This window comes from Filicampus tigris, chromosome 8, assembly GCF_054856515.1.
Source record: "Filicampus tigris isolate MCC_2025a chromosome 8, RoL_Ftig_1.0, whole genome shotgun sequence".
Lineage (NCBI taxonomy): Eukaryota > Metazoa > Chordata > Actinopteri > Syngnathiformes > Syngnathidae > Filicampus > Filicampus tigris.
This window is the reverse complement of record NC_141224.1, coordinates 15,272,959-15,295,223: the sequence shown is the minus strand read 5'-3', so window position 1 is coordinate 15,295,223 and position 22,265 is coordinate 15,272,959. Positions and strand designations below refer to the sequence as shown.

The window sequence follows — 22,265 nt, the reverse complement described above, 5'->3', positions numbered from 1 at the left end:
GCTGAATAGCTAGCATACTGCTAGCATACGTAAATCGGCAATAGCCTAGCCTGGGGCTAGTGCATAATGCCTCCCCATCACAGCGACAAATCGGACAACCTGCTGGAAAAAGCAAACAAAACAATTGCTGACCTTAGAGAGGATGTTCGTTGCCTGTCCGAAGAACTCCGGAAAAGAGAGTCAATTGTCTCCTCGTTCACGACCCGTTTCTCCCAACTCTCCGCCGTCGTCATGAATGGCGTCAGCTCTGGCGTGGCGCTGACAGCGACGGCAACGGCGACGACCGAGGTGGCAACGGCGATGACGGAGGCTCCCCTGTTGGACAGGGTGAGTTGGGATCCAGCTGCCTGTCCGGGGCCATTCTGCTCAACTCCACTGCACAGTGCCACCTGGGTCAAGAACATCTTGCCCGATGTTCTTGACTCACCTCCATCATCCATAACCCGGCTCATTATCCACGTGGGGACAAACGAGACACTACGTCGACAGACGGAGCAGACAAAGAAAGACTTTCATGCCCTCTTTGCCTTGCTGAGAACGTGCGGGTTGACAGTTTGGATTAGCGGCATTTTACCGACGCTGTCTCGCGGCATCAAGCACTTTATTTTGGGGCCTGAATACATGGCTCCAGCGCACTTGTGGCTACCTTGACTTTGATTTTATTGACAATTTTAACCTATTCTGGAACCGCCAGTCGTTTTACCAGACAGACGGGGTTCAGCCGAACTCTCTAGGGAGCTCAATTTTAGCTGCTAATATCCACCATGCCGTCATAAACTCCACCCCCAGCTGACTTCTGTTAACCAATCGCTCTGCACACGTTCTACTCTCTTCATCTTCTATCTCTACCCACTGCAATAACGATCTCACTACTCTCACTGCAGGCCCCAGTTATCATCACCACCCCCATCGGACAACTTTTTCATTCAGACAATGACAGGCAGATGCTTCCTATGCACTCACAAACAGTGACAATCTTATCTATGTCAATACTCATCATCCGTACGACCATGAGCGCACGTCCAGCACAAACATTAACCTGGCTGTGCTGACGAGAACCAGAGGGCGGGAGCACATTACACTAGTTTTGAAATTGCTGCATTGGCTCCCCGTGTGTTTTAGGATTGATTTTAAGGTACTTTTATTAGTTTATAAATGTCTTAATGGTCTTGGCCCATCTTACCTGATTATCTGATTTGCTTTTGCCATACCAACCCTTGCGGATCTTTAGGTCCTCTGGCACCGGCCTTTTAATTATTCCTAGGGTGAGGACCAAAACTCATGGCGAGGCTGTATTCAGTCATTTTGGTCCTCAGCTTTGGAATAGCCTGTCAGAGGACATCAGATCCGCAGAGACTGTTGATATTTTTAAGGGGAAGCTCAAGACATACCTCTTTAGTTTGGCTTTTAAATAATTATTCTGAGTCTCTTACTATTTTTATTCAATCATATTGTTTTATAGTTCTTAGCTTCTTTTATTGCTTTGTCTTTTTAGCTTCGTTGTCATTTCCTTTTAGCTTTATCCAGGTTTTGCCTCCAGTGTCTCCTCAAGGGGGGCCCTCTGGGCAGCGTGGACGAGCTCCCCTTGGGTACTCTTTCCTCATATGGTTTCTCTGTGCCTTGCCATGTCTCTCTTTTTTAAGGTTAGGCTATACTGGGTGTGGGTGTGTGTGTGTAGGGGTGTGTGAGTGAGTGCAGGTGTGCTTGTGGATGTCCGTCTTTGTGTATTCTGCGAGGGAGGGAGGAAAGGCGGGAGCAAGTTCTCTTTTTCTGCTGTTTTTTTATGTTTCTAATGTTCAGCACTTTGAGTTGCATTTTATGTGTTAAAAGTGCTATATAAATAAAATTTGATTGATTGATTGTTTGATATCTGCTCTGGATTTTCTGTTTGGTGTTTCTTCTTACTGTGCAAGTACAGGTTCTTGTCAGGTTCTCCAGCTTTCTCTCACAGTCCCACAAACATTTACGTTATGTTTGGTTTATTGACCGCTCTATCAGTGGTTCTCAAGACTGAGGTCCTTCAGGGGTGACCGATAGTTGTAGCTTGGGGGTTCGCAAAATAATTTACAATATGTTGTATCATTTAAAAAGTACATATATGCGTATGGGGACCAGCGTGCCAATAAAACAAAAATACTATAAACCAGTTCTTCCTCCCGAGTTAAGCTTTGAGCCAATTAAAAGTGCTATGTTTGACGTATCATGTAAAGCTGACATCTGTGCTAAATAGTTTTTTGTTGTTTTTGTTGTTTTTATAACAATAGTGTAGCCTACTATTACAGGAATACAGTCCCATTTTTTTCCAGAGGAACAAAAGGTATATTTGATCAAGAATATATATATTTCTTAGAGAATAAAAGCATCTTTTCTATTATGAAAATATAGTGTTTTAAAATTAAATTCACTTGTTAAAATATGGCTTGCTTTTATCATTTCTCTTTGACTTTAATATAATATTATGACTTTTTGTCCAGTCAAAATGTTGTTGTTTTTTCTTGTAAAGAATGTAAATATTAAAGTGGACCCACGCTATTTGTGGATGATAAAGACTCGGTTGGCCTGCGAATCACGAATATCCGTGTATAATTGACATCCATTATAAATGCATTGGAGAAAAAAAACTTTAAACCCAAAATAGTCTGGAGAAAACAAAGGGACGAATGACTGACGAGGAAAGGTGTGAAGATGAGTGAGCATGATGGTGAAACTGCACTCTGCAACTTACATTGTCTATGGAGGGATACTTCAGAGGCACCCTGAGCATTTGGATGATTTCATGGCGGTGTCACGTGTAGCGAAAATGGGGGTCACTCATAAGCGTGTCAATAGTTTGTAGCGGCCGGGTGCTATGCCTGCATTACTCCTGCCCGCCTCTAGGGGCACCACGTCAAAGTTGTATGTTATTTAGAGGGGAATTTGACGAAAAACCTCATTAAATCAGTCATAAAATGTGACGGTGCTACAATAAAATAAGTTGTGAGTGCTTGGAATAAAATAGAGGTTAATAACTTGACCCAAACACACACAATTCACGCTTGACTGTATATGGACAATGTTTATTAACTATTCTAACATACAAGAAAACACTACGATAAAGCAAGCCTAAATAAATGATGAAAAAAAAAAGAGAAACCAAATATTGAAATTAACTGTGAGGAAAAGGAAAAAGGGGACAACTGATAGGTGAGCGTAAGGACGACTATAGTCAAGTCGGTGGACTTTATGAAATGCACAAAGTTTGCTAGCGTTCACTATCAATTGTGATGCACCCGCCGTGAAAAGCCTCGTCGAGTTACACAGTAGTCACTTACATTTGCTGAAGCTCACATGATGAGCACAGAGGGGAAGGACCTTCACTTTTTTGCAGATGGAAAAAAAAATTAAAAATAAAAATGGAGGGAAAAAGAAGGGGTGGGGGAGACTGCTGGGAGCGGGACCAAGCTTTGGTGGGTTCTAAGATGACCCGACCGGATGCGGCGCGGGGTCGGGGGTCCGAACGGGACAGAACTGGCGTGTTGCTTCAGCGGTTGCTGCCCAGCACTGTCGATGTTCATCGGGGTTTGTGAGAGGAACCTTCTGGCTTCCTGCTGGGGGAGGCTCCATAAAGTCTGTTTTAAGGCCGTTCGAATCCACACCCGTTGTCTGGAGAGGTTTTCAGGTGACGGCGAGTGGCTCCTTATCAGGATTTTGGGTCTTCCTAATGTCTACACGTAGTCGGGTTTTTTTAACAACCGTATGATGTCAAAGCATTGTTGTATCACGGTGATGACGTAAATCTCCGGGTCCGACTGTCCACAGCAAAACGTGGATCGGAGATATCCGGAGATATCTGCAAATCTCCACTGCGGCCGGAGTTTTGCGTTTTCACTGAAAAACTACGGGGACGTGTGGATGATAGGGCGCACCGCATGCTTATGTCTGGCGTTTTCAAAAACCCTGGCTACGTGTAGACAGGGCCTGAGTCCTACCATGTCCTTGTTAAGTCAAATGGCAGAGGTCCCCTGGTGATTCCATTGTTTTGAAGTGAGGCTGTAGTAGACTTGATGGCATCTCTCTTCAGCCCTGAAGATGTGGTCCAAATGAAGGCATATTCGCTACACACGTTTCTTTCTTATTTTATAGGTGTACAGGTGCATTACTAGCATCGCAGATTTTAACAGAAATATTAATGTTTCTTGGTCTCAGTAAGTATAAAATGTCTTTAGGTATATAATGACCTTCCATTGAATGTTAGGCAAGATCCCTCTCTGTCCGTTTTTAAAACCCGTTTGAAGATACATTTTTATTCTTTGGCTTTTGACCCGACCTGAGACTGACAGTTTTCGGCTTTTTTCCGGTGTCTATTGTATATCGTGTTTTGTGTTAATTTATTGCTTTCACTTGTATTATAGCTATTTTGTTGTTGTATGTAAAGTGCTTTGTTACAGCTGTAGCTGTTGTGAAATGTACTATATAAATAAAATAGTATTTTATTGTATTGTTCAAAGCTGGGCACTTGGCCGCAACCCTCCACCTCCACCGTTGACCTGGGCACCCTTCCAGCCGCGCCCCCCCGGCCATATTCATAAACATTGACGCCCCCCCCCCCCCCAAAAAAAATGTGCATGATGCCCCCACGGGAGAGATGGCAATGGAAGAGGTTGATTTAAAGACAATTAGCTGGCTAACTTACTATTCAAACCCGCTGTGGACACGCTTCAAACGCGCCACTTACTCACGTACTTATCCAGCTATGTGTACTTACTTCCATTGCGAGCCCTGGGGTTGGTTTTGTCGTATTGTATAATTATTTGGGTCCAACAGACGACAAGTCTGCAAGCATTCAACAAGTTACTTCTTTTCCACACTTCCCCTCCTTCACACTTCCCGGCCTTCAAAATAAAAGCATGCCAGCAAACCACTACACAGCAGTTTTGCTACGGCGTATTTCCGGAAGTGGGAAAGTGCATGATGTGCCATACTTGAATGCTGCACGCAGCTTGAATATACTCCCGGACACAAGTTGTTTTGAAAGAAGCCTAAAAAGAAGCCTTTAACCGAGTGGGCTGAGATCAAATTTGGCCGCCTCGCGAGCACGTCACACGCATCAGGGCCAATTAGTGGGCCGGACTAAAATCCACTTCAGGCCATGCTTAGTCCAGCCATTTTTTTAAATTTGTTTTAAATTACTTGAATTTTTTTTAAACAGAGCATGCACTTCTCAAAAAGAACTCCGGTACTCCATTAACATGAGATGCGTGGAGCAGTCTGCTAGCTCACAGACACATTTCCGAAAACAAAAGAATTACTTGGTTAATTTATTTCACATTTGATGGGTGGCAGGCACTCTAGAGGCCCAACTACTTGTAAACAAACTAATAAGTCAGTTTGTCTCCTTTAAGCTTTTAGATGGACTAAAACATCTGCCTCCACTTATTTTAATGTCCAAAAATCATTTGGCGTATAATGGAATTATGCCAAAGGAGCAGTGAAAAATCATGAAGACTAAAAGGCACAATGAAATCATACAACAACAATTACAGCTTGTTTGGCATCAACACAATGTGACTAATTGTTGCTTGCAAAGCGCCAGTCATGAAGTAGCTCATCTACGTAGAGATTAATTTTCACGGATACGGATATTTCTTCTCAGCCTCTTTAAAGAACAGCAATTGGCTGTAGGCCAGCGAGTCCACCAGGAGCTACAACTTTACAGTTCTGACCTTTCCTTCAACTCGCTCTTACTGGAAGCCTTCGGGCCGGCCACTGCTCCAGCATTCAGAAATATTTCATGCTCGAGCCAAAATAAGATGAGATGTGCTCAAGATGGCTTTCTCCGTCACACGTGTTGATCATTTTTATCCTTGGTGCAGCTCTTCACAGCCTCACTCACCTGGGCCTTCCAGCAGCAGGCTGAGCTATCCAAGTACCAGTACCGGGACCCGGTGACCTCCGACCTCCTCCTGTGTGACCAGTGTCCCCCTGGCACGGCTGTGAAGCAACACTGCACAGCTGACAGGAGCACAGAGTGCCAAGCTTGCCCCGAGAGGCACTTTGCAGACAGCTGGCACTGGGGGGACTCGTGCCAATACTGCACCTTGGTAGGTACAGCGGTGGGAAGTGTGGGGCCAAAACCTTGAACCGCCGAAATTGTCACTTTTCAGGAGACCCCAAAAATGGCGAGTTTGTTCAACCATTAGCATTGCACATGGCAGAAAGCAAGCCATTTTCAACTCTTCAGATTGGGCAATACATTAATGTGTAAAAATAAAACCCATATGCAGAGACAGACCAATGGTACAGATTTTTGAAAAAATGTGAAATTCACCAAAATGTGATTTATGAAGTTTTGGCCTGACACCAGTGAAATAGCAGCTACTGTACATGCATGAACATAACCAGGGAGCATTAATGCCAACTGGAACAGTTTCAGAAGCGAGATATTCTCCATCCATTAATAAAATGACTTGTTTGCTGTCTAATCTGAAAAAAAAAAAAACTTGTCCAAGTATTTTTTCCATTATGATGACCTAATTTAGCCTTTTTTGTTCATCATTTCATAATGTCAGCAAAGCTATGGGAACACATTGATTTTATAGCCTCAAAGTGGATCCAACGCAAGCAAGCGTTTGCTTTCAAAAGACAACAGCATACACCGTTCTTTTCTCAATACGATCACTACATTACGTAATAATAAATTATAATAAAAGAGATGAGCTATTTTGTTTGCAGATGAGGCTCTTTCCCATTAATGTACTAAGTTATCAAAACAGGTATTCTATAACTGTGTTAAAGATTGCTTCACAGTTCACAGTTTTGTTTTTTCTTAAAGATAAGTCAAGTAAAAAAATCTTCCTTTACGATAATATGTTCTATGCAGTGCTACTAGTCTAAACACACGCCTTTCTGATTAATATTATGTTTGTGGAATAAGAATTACGCAGCAAAATCCACCCGTTTTTATCCCTCTCAGGGGGCGGCCATTTTCCAACTTGGTGTTTTCAGAAAATGACATCACAGTGTCGAAGGGCCCAATCAAAGCTCACCTGATTTCTGGGATCAGTCATGTGATGTTCACTAGCTGAGCCCTTAGGCACTGTGATGACATTTTCAGTCGACAGAAAGTGGCAAAATGGCCGCCCCCTGAAATGGATAGAATCGGATGCATTTTGCTGCTTACTTCATATTCCACAAAGCCAATATTAATCAGATTACCGCGTTTAGACTAGTGGGGCCGCATAAAGAACATTTTTTACTTGACTTCCCCTGTAAGTACAGAAGTGGGTTCAGTAGTTCTACTTTTACCAGAGTCATTTTTAAACAGTATCTGCACTTCTGCCCAAATAAAATGCGTGAGTACTTTTACCACCTCTGGGTAGGTTGGAGGTTAAAAATAAAAATATGACTGTTTGTTGTAGTTATCAGAAAGACCTGGCTGTTTTTCTATTTAAGATTCCTGTACATGCAGACACACGCACTTTGGACTCACATCTGTTACTTCACTTATGTGAACTGGTCAGAAATTACTCTGACGTTGCCGTCATACTTTTATTCATCTTTCTTTTTTACGCTACACGTTTGTGGTTTCTCTCAGATCTTTTCCTACTATGCGTGACTATGCTATACCGTGTTGCTTTCAGAAGTGTACAAGATGGTTTTATAGCATATCTTTGATGAAAATGTAGATTTAAGGCTGTGGTTTGTTATACAGCAACTTCGTGGCCTCGTGTGTCTCAAAAGAATCATTTCCACGTCCCCCACATAAAGGCCCGTGACAGTGCTCTGCTGTGTGCTTCATGTTAAGGTGTGCAAAGAGAAACAGCTGGTGAAACAGGAGTGCAACAGCACCCATGACCGAGTGTGCGAGTGTGCTGCAGGTTTCCACCTCGTGGTCGAGTTCTGCATCACACACAGCTCCTGCCCACCCGGCTATGGAGTGACAGCTTTAGGTAAGAGCATTGTAATTTTAAGTAATAAACGGCCAAGTTACATTGATTGTCTTACAAAGTACTGCGTGGTCTCAATCACACAACACTTTTTTTTTTACATTTAATATTTTTCTAAGCAGCTAGTGTTGTTTAGCATGTCTGTCTCACAGACCAGAAGCCCTTCTTTTGAATGTCTTTTCTTCGGATACTTCAGCTTACTCTCGCATTCCAAAACCTTGCACGTTAGATTAAGTGAAGCCTCTAACTTGTCCATACTGTTAGTGTGAATGCAAGTGTGAAGGGCTGTTTCTCCATATCGCTGGCATCAGGTCGAAACATCATATGTACAAATTTGGTAAATTTCCTATTTTTTCATCAATCTGTACTATTGTTCTGTCCACACATGTGGGTGTTATTTTTACAAATTAGAGGGCAGACTACATGAATGTAGCCCGATTTTGAGCCGATAGACGTTTCGCAGACAAACTTTGTGTTTTGTAACCGATTTTGAATTGCCTTGATGCATCGTAGCCCGTGTAATGTGAAATACTTAACGATGGGTCATCTGGCATCTGGGACGCTTCACGACCACGACAATGAAAGCCGTGCTTGTGCCTGCATGTTCCCACGCGAGCAGTTCAAAATACCAGGGCCGATTCTTTGCGCCAGTGAAGCCCTCCCTAAGTAAGTTTCAATGTGGGGTGTCTCTCTGCCACTCCAGGACCTCTTTGAGCTGTGAGGCGCCCCCTTTGCTGGCTCTCTATCACATACAGTACCGTGTTCTTTTTAATGCAGTTCACAACAGTTCAGGGTAGGAACTAGTAAAGTAAATAAACAAATAGTACAGTAAAATTAAAAACAATTATAAATATTATATCACACATATGACACAAATCTAAACAGCCTCACTGTCATATCTAAACCTATTCTTCTCACGTTATATACCACTCGGTTCCCAAAATGCATTGTGCGGCGCAATGCATTTAATTACTGAACTTATAAGGACATTTATCTTGGTCATATGCGTGTTTTTGTTACCAGTAGTTGAATGAGTGTCATATTTAGCAGGGATGAGGTCCCTTTATGTTGCGTTCACTTGTCACACAGCGCGTCGATGAGGTCCCTTTATGTTGCGTTCACTTGTCACACAGCGCGTCAAATGATTGAACTTCCTCAAATCCAACTGATCACTTCCTCAAAGCGTTCATGTTTAGTAAGTGGACACTTTCAGAAGTATGCATCCAGTTAACCTTTTTAATTTCACGGTGTAACTTGACATGTAACTTGCACATCAGAATATCTGATTCTTATTACTGATTCTAAAACATTACTGTAGGGTGCACTCACTTTACCCAGGAAATTTGATCATGTGGTAAAATTCCCTTTTCCTGGGTTTCTTAATGAGTTCTTTTCATGAAACTACACTGGAACTCTTGTGCACTGCAGTCCTTTATTGAGTCATCATGGTTTGAGTCAACTGTTATTTTGTAAAAACAAATCCATCTCATCTTCTCATTTTGCATTAAGCATAGTGTGCCTCGTTTCCTGCACCTATGACATTTACCCTCTATTCTTATTACTCTGTAATTCACGCACCGCCATAGTAAAATAGGAGGCTTTACTCGACGTGGGACAGCATTACTGGGGTTTCCCCTTCCTTAAGCTGCATGGCTCCTTATGTAATGGGCACAAATGTGGTTGAAGCCTTAAAGACCACATGATGAGCAAAAACCAACGCTTTGCCGCCTTGATGTGACTCAGATTCTTACCACTTGGCCACCTAATGTGCCCTTTTGCTGTTGACTCTGAATAGAAGATTGGAAGTTTCTCTGAAAAGTGGCAAAAACACACAATGTGCCCTATATTCGTAGACAACACAGCTGCGCTGGAGCATAAAAACTGCCATATCCTAATTTTTGTGCCGACGCAAGCCTCAATGCGCTTGTTTGGGAATTTGAATGGACACATACAATTGGGGTGGAAGGCAGATCTGTGATCTCTCTGACCAATTTTAGATCATCGGCCAGTGGAGGTCTGCTTGCAGTTCTTTATAAACGTACTTTGCATGCTTTGACCTCCTGCATGGTCTCCAGCAAATCAGTTTCTCATTCCACCACGTCAAGGATTGTACGCGTCTCGCGCGCCAATTTGAAAGGGAATGGGAGGAGCCGCTTCTATTGGCAGTGAATCAAGTTGGCTGTGTTCATGACCACATTGGCGCAAAACGCCCATTTTAAACTGTGTCACGCTGTGTGCATCTGTGAAAATACCAAAACAAAATGTAGCCTGTCCTTGCGCAGATTTAGAGCATATTTTGTGCTAGACTTGTGTTGTTCACCAAACTAGAGCCCCGGCATGTTAACTACCACATTGTATAAAATGAAGCGAAACAAGCATTTAAACTGACTAATGCAGTTTGTTGTCCCACATGTTTAGTTTCAAGAAGCAAAATGAGGATGTGATTGTGACATAAAGCATCACAATGTGACTTGTGCACATAGCAGACCAATATTTTTGCACCTTGGCGTAAAATAATACAAAGTGGCTATGGTTATCGTAAAAAAATATAATAAAACTACTTGGCAGCAATTTTCCCTATAATTTTCCAAGCCTGTGAGCTTTCACACAAACTCACTAAGCCTTCTGTGGACCACAGGGAGCAACATCAGACAGGTAGATGAAAGCCAAACCCAGGAGTACACCTATCCAAAACCTTAGAACATAAGTTGCGAAATGTTACAAAAACATTCTAACCAGCCTCATATCTCAAAATGGAGCATATCATTGAATAGAGATTTGCGACACAAATATATTAGCCCTCCTTAGTAAGAATTGAATAAGGATGAAAGATTTTGTCACTTTTTTTGTGAATTGGCCCAAACTGACTTGTCCAGAAATCAACGTAAGTAAATGGGACATTTGTAATAATTATAATTGTTAATACATTTTGACATCAACATTTAGTATTTTCAAATCTATGATCAAGTGGAAAGTGACATGAGTGATGCTTTTCATCACAATTTGTGAGTATAAAAGTGGTTGAAAAGGTAAAAATATGTTGAATGTTGAATAATGTCATTACTAATTACAGTAAAAGTGTTGTGATGCTTGACTTGTTAGATAATAATCGTCAAGAAGGAATTCAAGGACTTTTCCTAGCTCAGAAAATAAGAGAGATTGCCAATATTCATACTTTTTAAATGATGCTAAACATTCATAATCAAAATCTTTATTGGTAAATATTAGTTGACTAACTTAAGCTAAGTTAAGTTAATTTGTTACAGTGACCAGATCATTGTAACTGATTTAAAAAGCAGGACAAAGTGGCCTTGATTAAAAAGCTGACGTACCTTTGGTAAAAATTGAACTGAAGTACCTGGGGCCGGGTGACCATGACTACGTTTGCTTTGGGCCTCCAAATGACGAGTTACGGCTCTCTTATAAACATAAAAGAAACCAAAACAGAAATATAAATCAAAAGACAACAAATAACGTTATTAACATTGTTTTTTTTAAGTTTCTTCCAACCCTGTTAAATATAGTTTTCCATGGTGTCTCTTAAGGGTTTGTTCACTAAACTTCATATGTCCTGCTCTGTGTGGGTATGCTCGGTACTAAAAAGAAAAAAAAACACTACACCTTTGAGCTAAAACTCCCAGTGCACATTCAGACAATGAGAGCACCACTGCCACCTACAGTAGGGGATGTGCAATTACACTTTATTCTATTATGGCATTAAAAAAAATGTTTCCTGGGATCACACAAGCCCCCCCTGGGACCGCACCCCCACTATTAAAAAATATTAGCGTGTGTACACTCCTAACTTTGATGAGGATTTCAGAGGGCAAATCAACTATTAACTAACTTATTCTTCAAGAAGAAGTCAACCCAAAAATGTTGTTTACAATAATATGTTATATGCAGCCCTATCAGTCTAGACATGGCATTCTGATTAATATTGTGTTTGTGAAATATGAGTTAAGCAGTAAAATCCAACCATTTTTGTCCATCTCAGGGGGCGGCCATTTTACCACTTTACTCGACTGAAAATGACATCACACTTGTTCAGGGCTCAGCTAACGATCAATTATGGCTCAGCTTAAGGTCAGCTGAAAACATGTGAGCCATGATTCATCATTAACTGAGCGCCGAGCAAGTTTGATGTCGTTTTCAGTCGACAGAAGTGGCAAAATGGCTACCCCCTTACATGGCTAAAAACAGGTGGATTTTGCTGCTTAACTCATATTCCACAAACCCAATATTCATCAGAATGCTGTGTTTCATATTATTGCAAAGATTTGTTTGGGTTGACTTCCCTCTTTAACTGTCATACAAGTGCAAATAATAAGTTCACCCCTGGAAATGAAGTCTTAAAAACAATCATTAGTTTCCTACAATTCTGCTTGTAGCACGTCACATTGAGAATAATTGCAGTGGACAGCCAGGACAGAGATGTGTGTACCGTTTTCCTATACAAATCACATTTTCCTGTCCAAACTTTGTCATCACTGGTAAACGTCTGTCAACATTTTGGTCAATTGGTTCAGCTTTTGAGGCATTTGATGGAAGAGGTTCCACCAAATTTAAGGCAAATTACACATTGTTGTTTACAGTGAGACATACTGTCGTGAAAAAATAAGACAATTAAGTAGCTGCTACAGTGATGTGAGTCACCCTCATAATGACATAGGCACATGTTGGGGTTGATGTTCTTAGAATCCTTTCACCGCGCCTTACCACAGCAATATGTAGTCATTTGACATGAAATAACAGCTTCTAAAATCATTTGCTTTGTAATAAAGAGAATATTATCTGTGTCATTGCCATGGAAACCGTGTCGTAAGAACAGTTATTCCCCACCAGAATGCCGCCCATTAATGATCACCAAGTATGCCCTGGGAAACGACACACTGTCACTTAACTGATGTCACTGAACGAAAATGATAGATTTACTAATGATGTATATTTCTTGATCAATTTATGCCAGGGATAGTAGCTGTCAGAGCAATAACTAGTAAATGTCTTACATACAGTAATTGATTGGCGTATCCACTTTTTGTGATATTTTTGTTTGGTGGTGTGACGTGAGATTTTTCTAGTATGAAAGATGCGCCTTGGCTCAATAAAGGTCTGGAAACACAGCTCTAGAATACTGGTAAATCAGCTCTTGTGTTGATGCGAATGTTACTCTTAATTCCACATTGTCACTTGACAAATACATGTTGACCTTTCACACGACTTCCGTGTCAAGCTATTTCTAGTATTTCTTATTGTTCCTTTCCATGACTGATTTGTCTCTGGTTCCTTACAGGTACACCACTGAGTGACACTGTGTGCAAGCAATGCCCCGCAGGTCATTTCTCCAGCAGCCGCTCCTCCACAGAACCATGTCGACCCCACAGAAACTGCACAGATTCAGGCCTGAAGACACTGAGATGGGGAACGTCCACTTCAGACAGCATCTGTGGGAGCCAGGACCAAATTATGGCCATCGATTGTGCTCATCAGCACACTTGGTGCCCCACTGGTGAGACCTTTAGGTAGTAGGCCCATTATATAGAGCAGTTGATGCCTTACAGACGTCACAGTGCACGCGGGTTACAAGTTCAAATTAGTCTTGCTGACCTATTTTGGGGATATGATTATTTCCCTTCCTCAGAACAGGGGATTTTATTTAGTCCTGAGAACAGGGGATTTTATTTTTGTTTCCTGACCAGATTTAAGTTATGTTCACACTGCAGGTCAAATCTTGATATATTTGACATGTATCCTATTTTTTTCACGCACTGTGAACAGTACAATGCTGATGCTTTCAAATTGGACCCAAGCCACTTTTGTATGTGGGTATGAATTGGATTTGTTTCCAAGGCGTCTGTAGTATGGACCCAGCCAAATATCTGCTCCATGCGGGCAGGTGAAAGGGCTTGGGTGTCTACTCATGCTCATGTTTGCATCTGCAAAGTTGTGAAAAATAATCAGCATGTAACAAGTGCAATATGAAATATGTAACAAGTGGGAGAGGAGAGCCACAGTTGCCGATGAAATTTTGAGTTTTTCATTGATTGCCGGAAGACACTCACAGTATCTTTAGTCAAATGGCCAACCTCCCTCCAAGTCGCCGACATCACACACCACCCCACCAGGCTCACGCCTATGATAGGGACATCTAACAGAGATAATACCTACAGTATATTTTTAATATATTTGATGATTAATCATTTTGTGTTTGGATACAGACATGGACAAAATTGTTGACCATCCGTGAATCTGCAAAATCGTTTTGAGCAACAGTGTTGTCTTTATATTTGACTTTAATCCCACTTGAAACTTGAAGCATAAAGTCGACATACTATATGTGCTGCTCGTAGTAATTCAGCAATGTAGACGGTTCATTTATTATGCGCGGCAATGACATGACTTTATCTTTAGTAGACACCTCCATAAAATGAGATCGAGGAGCGATGCCTCATTTAGCCAAAATATTTCGACCTCGTCCCACCTTGCTACTGTGGTGATATGAGTTGGTAACTCGCCCTGCAATGTGAATGTAGCCTAAGAGCAAAACATTGGACTATTCAATTGGGACTACTGGACTATGAACAGCAAGTGGCAGGATAAGGCAAAATGGCAACCCCCTGAGATGGATAAAAAAGGTTAGATTTTTATGCTTAATTCATATTCCACAAATAGAATATTAATCAGAATACCATGTTTAGTTGGGGTGCACAGAACATATTATTGTAAGGAAAAAATATGCCTTGACTTTCACTTTCTTTCAGTTATAGGTACCAACATTTTTGTCCAGGTCTATTTCATGTTTTTTTTAAATACAGTAATAATAATTCTGTTGAACCACAGTTGAAAAGCAATATCTGATTTTCATTACATTTTTGTTTACTATTAATTTTGTCAGATTCAAATTAATTATGTAACCACTGTTGTTTTTCTCTTTCATTAACAAATAGGTACCAACAATTTTGTGCGCGTTTACATTGTGTTTTTAAAGTGTGTTTCATCCATCCATTAAGTTTAAATGTGTTCAAAGAGTGTGATTGTGGCTTTTATTTTATTATCATGTTTTTTAATGATATGGTCTCGAAATAGCGGATTTTTACCTACTTTGTCCGGAACGTACCCCCCATGATGGACAGGGGTACACTGTATCCAATACAACAACAAACTGAAGAATCTGCTTGTTCAATTAACACACAGTGGTTAACTAGAAATAGTTCAGAATCGTTCGTGTGCAGTGAAAAAATGGCATTGGGTATGTTGTGAAGTACCAGTTCAAATAATGATCTTTGTTTCATCTTGGTAAAAGCGTCTTACAGCATTTCTGGGATACCGGTGATTGCAATTCTTGTTAAAACACAGTCATCTGGAAAATTCATTAAAATCAGAAGCAGAGTTCAGCAAACCTTACTAGAAAAAAAAGTCAGTTGCTCAAAACAAAACTGTTTGATAAAATTCCCAGAATCCAAAATGTGTGGCAGAATGTATTTTCAGTTTTGTATCATGACCCACTCAACTACTGACGGGCGATACCACAAATGTTCTTACCGATAAGATAAAAAGTAAAATACAGGCTGCTAAAGCCAACATTTCAGCATCTGAACAGGCCTTTTTTTTTTTTTAATCTATGACAATAACAAATATAAAACAGAGGTGTGTCTCTGTTAGAGGAGTTAACTTGTGGAATGACTATGATAATAAACTGAACACATGTAGCTCTCTAACTACATTCAAACATTTAATTAAATGATTTTCATTAATAAAAATAATTTTTTATCTTGTCCCAGATGTGCTTTTGTGCGAGGAGGCAGTCTTTCAGTCGCTTGCCTCCCTTCAGCTGTCCTCTGTGCCCCTGGAGCGTCTGCTGGAGAGTCTTCCGGGCCGCAGGGTGGATGTCAAAAGCGTGGAGAGGCTGAAGAAGGCCTGTTCTCCACAGCAGCAAGTCCTCCAGCTTTTGCGGCTGTGGAGGCAGCAGAACAAGGACCAGGACAAGCTTTATGGTATCATAAAAGGTATTCTAAGATGACAAAGTAGTCCTTTTTTTTTTGTCAGTTCCTCCAGGATTTTACAGGCTAATTTTGAAATTGTTGCAAAAAAATAAGAATAAGATGAGCTACACCATGAATTTCATTTGTTCTAAGTGGAACATTAAAGAAACACAGACATTTGCTTTGCAGTGATTACAACAACCATCCTCTGGACGCCCTAATACTGTATTAAAACAGTTTTTTGCAAAATTCTGCCTTGTTGTAGAATTACAGACACCACTAGGAAGGTTTACTGTTAGCCTAGCATTAAATGAGCGGAATTTGGTGGGCGTGTCCAAGGCTCGCTTGTTCCACATGCTTGTTTAATCACGAGTGCGAGTGAAAGTTGGTTGAAGTTTGTAGACGGAAACGCAAACGGAAGCCCGTTTAAAATGATAGGCATTCCGACAGGACAAAATAAAATATATAAACGGACGGCAGAGTGGTACCCCGGATGCAGGCGGAAGTCGATAAACGGACCCGGAAATTTTAGTAAAATGCCCAGCTCTGGTAATAATATCGTTCATCAATCATCATAGGCCCAAAAATATATCTTTATATATGTATAAATTATAATGATAATTGAAATCATTATTATAACAATAATATAATCATCATATAATTACTAGTATGACTGCTACTACTACTTCTCCTACTACTACTAATAATAATGATACTAATAGATATCATTATTGTTCTTATTATTATCTTTAAAAAAAAAAAAGTTTCCTGATACTTGACCTACTTGCCAAAGCCTGCGTGACAGTGATTAGTCTCATCTTTGACGTCCTAAAGTGTTTTGCAATCTTTTCAAAGTTGGTGACTCCCTTTTGTGTTCAACCACAATACAAACTTTTTTGACAGTCCTTTACTTTCTAGGAAGGAAGTGAGTCATGAACCTTGATCTACTGATGACTGGCTACATTTTTTAGTCAAGCTTGCATGTCACACTGAATTCATATGATTTTGCTGAAATTGCTTTAATAGTGGCGGCACAGTGGTCGACTGGTTAGCACGTCCGCCTCACAGTTCAGAGGTCGTGGGTTCGATCCCGGCTCCGGCCTCCCTGTGTGGAATTTGCGTCTTCTCCCCGTGCCTGTGTGGGTTTTCTCCGGGAACTCCGGTTTCCTCCCACATTCCAAAAACATGCATGCTAAGTTGATTGGACACTCTAAATTGCCCCTACGTTTGATTGTGAGAGCGGATGTTTGTCTCTGTGTGCCCTGCGATTGGCTGGCAACCAATTCGGGGTGTCCCCCGCCTACTGCCCAAAGACAGCTGGGATAGGCTCCAGCATGCCCCGCGACCCTTGTGAGGATAAGCGGTATGGATAATGGATGGATGGATGGATGCTTTAATAGTTGCAAATCCTGTTTTAAACTAGGGATGGGGGAGTACCGATACGAGGTATCGGTATGGGGCCAATACTGGTGTTCTGAAACGCCTTCCTACCCATAGAGGTCCTACCAATGCCCAGTGCGTTTGCAGGTTGGGGTTCGGGCTCAGCATTTTGGCAGAACAGGCTGTCAAATCAGCCTCTGGTAGGAAGTTTCACACGGGTAGGACATTTTGGCAGAACACCGGCCTTATTTCAAGGTATCGAGTACCCGTACTCTCGAAGATTACCAGTTACCGACGCCTGTCTCTGGCACCCTCTTGTGTGCGTTGTACTGTTTACTAAGTGACAAGCAAGGCTGACAGAACGTTTTTCTAAGTGAACTGTATCCATGTCACTCCTCTCAAATGACCATTAAGATGCACTTGTTGTAAGTATATGTATGTTTAGAAAGTTCATATGAATTCTTAGAGTGCATTGTTAGTGTGTTGCTACCAAAATGTATATGTTTATTTGCTAACGCAATTTCTGCATTAAGATGCCATTTCTACCACTATGTATGTTCATATGGTCTATATTAATAATTTAATTGCATTATTAGTGTGATGTTAGCAAAATGTATATGTTTATTTGCTAACACAATTTGGGTGGTGACTTGACTTGACCAATCACAGCTCACTTGTTTTCTGAAGCTGAGCCATGATTGGTTATTATTTGAGTCCTGAGCAACTGTGATGTAATTTTCAGTCGACAGTTGTTAGTTTTATTTTCTGACAGACCGACGGACTAATGACGGATCAACTGACGATTACTATTTGGTTCGGCTTGAAAAAATTACGGACTGGCAAAATTTTGTAAAATGCCCACCGCTGACCATTTTAATTGACTGCCCATTTTTAATGTACATTTCAAATGACACATACTGTACATCTGATCTGGCTGTTTGCATTAACTGAACACAACCTGCGTGTACAGATACCTAAATAATTAACTTCACAAGCATCATAAGAGTGTTTTTTTTCCCTTCTTTTTCTTACAGGTGTGAACCACTGCGAGCGGAAGGTCTCCCGCTGCAACAGCCTGAAAAACGTAACTTTGGGCGACCTCTTGGAGGTCACGAATAGCTTGCCAGGGGTAAAAGTTCACCGGGAGGATGTATCGGCGCTAGTGGCTACTTGTCTCCCCAAACAGTACATCCTGCATCTCCTCCACCTTTGGAAGACGGCCAACTTTGACCTGGATCTAGTCAAAGGTCTTTCTCACAGTCTGAGGGTGCTACACAACAAAGGGGCACCCCGCTACCTTCTAAAGGGCCTGAAGAAGATCAGCCGCATTATCGGATCCACCTCCACACGCAAGACATATGAGAAGATGTTTGTTAGCATGCTGCAGGATGAGCTGTGTTTTAAAACTCTGAAGCCGCTCAATGAATGAGGGCACGATTTTGATTAGGGATGGGCATTTGATTAAATTGATTTTATTCAACTATGGGGCAAATTAAAGACCAATTAAGTCATTTTTTCCCCCCCATAAATTATTGCATTTTTGATTGGTCGAGAAGAAGGTCAGCACACCCGCCTCGCAGTTCTGAGGTTTCATGGTTCAAATCCCAAGTTAAACCTGCGGAATATGCATGTTCTCACCGTGCTTGCGTGGCTTTTCTCCAGGTGCTCTGGCTTCCTCCCATATTCAACTGCATGCTAGGTTCATTGAAGGCTAAATTGTCCATAGGTGTGAGCGTGAATAGTTGTTTGTCTAAATGTGCCGTGTGAACTCGAATGAGGGCAAGCGCTTATGAAAATTAATGATTAGATTGTTGGGAAAAATCTCACTCTATATGTTCTCCTGATTTCAGCATACTATCGAGTAGAATAATGCTTCCCAACGGAGCTTGGCTTCCAGTATCTTGTGTCATGTTCTTCCTCAGACCACAAACTAGTTGGTAATGAATCAACAGCACCTCTGCTGGTGGCAGGCAAAAATGGCACTTCATTTCACATCAACTGCTTCAAGACTGCATAAATCAGCAGCACTGAATTCCACACAGTCAACAATATTTAGTCGACTTGAATTTTATGCCCATCCCTAGCTTCACTTCACACTAAACTTCAAGGCGAGAAGAGCACTAATGATATAAGCAGACACACACTGAGATTAGTTACACTCAGTCAAAACATTAGGTACACTTAAACATTGTAAACGATCCAATACAGGAGCTGTACTGTACTGTACTGATAACATTAGCTCTGTATATTTTTCTTATAGGTCTGTATTATTATTATTATTATTATTATTATTATTATTATTATTATTAGCATTATTAGCATTATTATTAATGGATTGTGCAGGTTGTGCATTCTTACAGTAGGTCTCATAAAGGCATCAAGTCTGTAGGATACTTAAGTAGATAAAGCTACAAAAAAGATTATAAAGCCGTGTTAATAGTGTTTCTTGTAATAATGACATAATACACCTTATAAGGTTGAATAATTAGGACACCAGTACTGTTGCCCACTTTCAGTCTTTCAATGAATTATAATTATATGATTGTTTATTCTAGGCCATCCATAACATCTTTGGGAACAATCTTTGGGAAATGTTTCATGGGAATCGTTTGTGTCTGTGAAAAGTAATACAGAAACTATTTAAAATGTAAATAATTTTATGAAACGTGGGCAAGCAAATTTTGTTTTTGTTTTTTCTTATTGCTTTCTCGCTATTTGAGAGGAAGGATTTGATTTCGTAATGAAATCCAGGTAAGAACTATATACTGTATGTCCTTTGTTTGTTGCTTTTGTCTGTGACTGCTGGCAAGTGAAGCTTATAGGAATTTTATTTTGTAATTGTCAGCTTTATGAATGTACATTTGTGTTCTATTTAAAAAAAGGAAATTTAACTTTCCATTCTATGTAATAGCTTGTTTTTTTAAATTGCTTTATAAGAAATACTGGATTTTAAATGCTGCAGATTCTTGAAGGGATATGTGTTTTATTATTTTTGTATCACTTTTAATATTATGAACTTTAATGTATATATATGCCTTGTGTAACACTAATGCCAAATGGTTTGTACAAATGCATTGCTTCATAAAAGGTTGGGCTTTTTCTGTGACTTGAAATTTCTTAAACAGGCTTTTATTAGCGTGGAACACAAGCAGTGCGTCACGACAGTCATGGATAATTATACAGTTAAATTGAGCAAAAATGTTCCCATGTATTGTTTTTTCCAGCACAGGGGCCACACGACACATAGATAAATCATCAGCATCATAGAGATGGGGTGACTCATTTGGTTTCCTACAAACAAGCAAGTTGGAAACCTAAGCTTTGCTTCTTAAATTTGTGCAATTTTACATCTCATTTGTCATTTGGCTGACTTAGATTTATGCTAAGAAACCATCCAAAACGCCATTCGCCAAAACGCCAACGAAAAACATCAATGTAATATGCAGCAGATATTATAGAACACAAAGCGTGCAGTAACAAATGTAGACAGTAAGGGTGTATGTCTACAATAAAAGACAATTCAATATGTATCTTGATACATGGGTAACGGTACGATTCAAGGATTATTCAATTATAATTCAAGTCGATATGTTACGACTCAGTGCAAGAGGTTATGATGCAATGATTTTTTTGTTGTCATAGGGCACTTGTTAGTACTATCACTGTGGCATTTCCTTTGAAGCTATATCCCTCCAATAAAAGACAATTAAATATATATGTCTATATATTTCAAGGTGGAACGATTTCATACGGTTCGATTTGATGCACTTGCATCTACTTACCTAGTCCGAATGACATTCTGATGTCATTGCTCTATGTCCATGTGAGCAGAGCTGGGCATTCTGCCTATGTGACGGACACCCATTTTGTAGGCGATAAACAAAAGACGGCAAACTTAGAAAAAATTGACGGACTAAGCATAGTCGGAAGTCCATTTTTTCCGTCTATGTAATCATCTATCGTCTATTTGCGAGGTGAGGCTTCCATGGCCGTGGCGAGTCTTCCTTTTCCCGTTGGCGATTACTATTTGGTCCGGACAAAAAGGTGGATAGATGGATGGCGGAAGGATAACCCGGCTGCAGACGGAATGCGATAAACGGATTGGAAAATTTGAGTAAAATACCCAGCTCTGCTTGTGAAGGGTCACTGATAGCGTACTGGTACACGTGCCCGAGTTGTGTGCGGGCAGCGTGGGATCGATTCCCGCTCAGCGATGGTGTCTGTGTGTGTGCCCTGTTAATAGGGTTGCGTCAGGAAGGGCATCCGGCGTAAAATGCTTTGCCAAATCAATGATGCGAATCGTACCTGCACTTGATTCTCTGTGGTGACCCCTGAGGGGACAAGCCGAAAGGATAACAACAACCCAGCTCTGCTTGTGAGGTGAATCAGGGAGTCCGTGTCACGCTTGTTCTTGTCTTACAGTTTGATATCATTCATGGAGAGGAGGTGGGTGATCGTTGTTCCACTTCTGAACCGGTACCCGAAGCTACTCATGGTTATGATCTGATTGAGTGGGTTCAGGCCTATGCAGAACAGCAACCAGGACAGAGCACCGCCTTGCAATATGCCACATTTGATAGTCACCTGTGCAACTTGTCAAACTTTGAGTTGGCCCCCAGAGTTGCATTCCACAATCTGTTTCTTCACAGGATGCTGTTGATGTTATACAGTTCCAAGCACTGCAGTATTCATGTGTAAGCTTTCTTAGTCATGGGGTAAGACAACTGACTTGGACGCAGGGGACTGGGGTTCATCCATGAGGGCAAGACCTTTCATGCTATACCTTGGATGAGTGATACAAATTGCAACTTTTTTGTTTGATAATAAAAATAGCCTAAATCAAACAGTATATTACAGTATAACGCGCTTTTCAAGACACTCAAAGAAACACAAATCAGATGACAATAACAATGAGCGGTGGAATGCAGACAGCATGGGTGTTCTTTTGTTCGTTGTTTTTAAAACTGTGGGACTATTT

General features: G+C 40.9%; 1 protein-coding gene across 1 annotated transcript in view; it reads left to right on the top strand.

Moving 5' to 3' along the window:
* LOC147143898 (tumor necrosis factor receptor superfamily member 11B-like) overlaps positions 1–20,974 on the top strand; it is a 31,237-nt gene extending 10,263 nt beyond the window's left edge. The window contains exons 2-6 of the mRNA XM_086038192.1: positions 5,853–6,080; positions 7,784–7,928; positions 13,219–13,434; positions 15,707–15,931; positions 18,322–20,974. Coding sequence (XP_085894318.1) covers positions 5,853–6,080; positions 7,784–7,928; positions 13,219–13,434; positions 15,707–15,931; positions 18,322–18,716 — 1,209 coding nt within the window. The 3' untranslated portion in view covers positions 18,717–20,974. The remainder of the gene's footprint in view (positions 1–5,852; positions 6,081–7,783; positions 7,929–13,218; positions 13,435–15,706; positions 15,932–18,321) is intronic.
* The last annotated feature ends 1,291 nt before the right edge of the window (positions 20,975–22,265 follow it).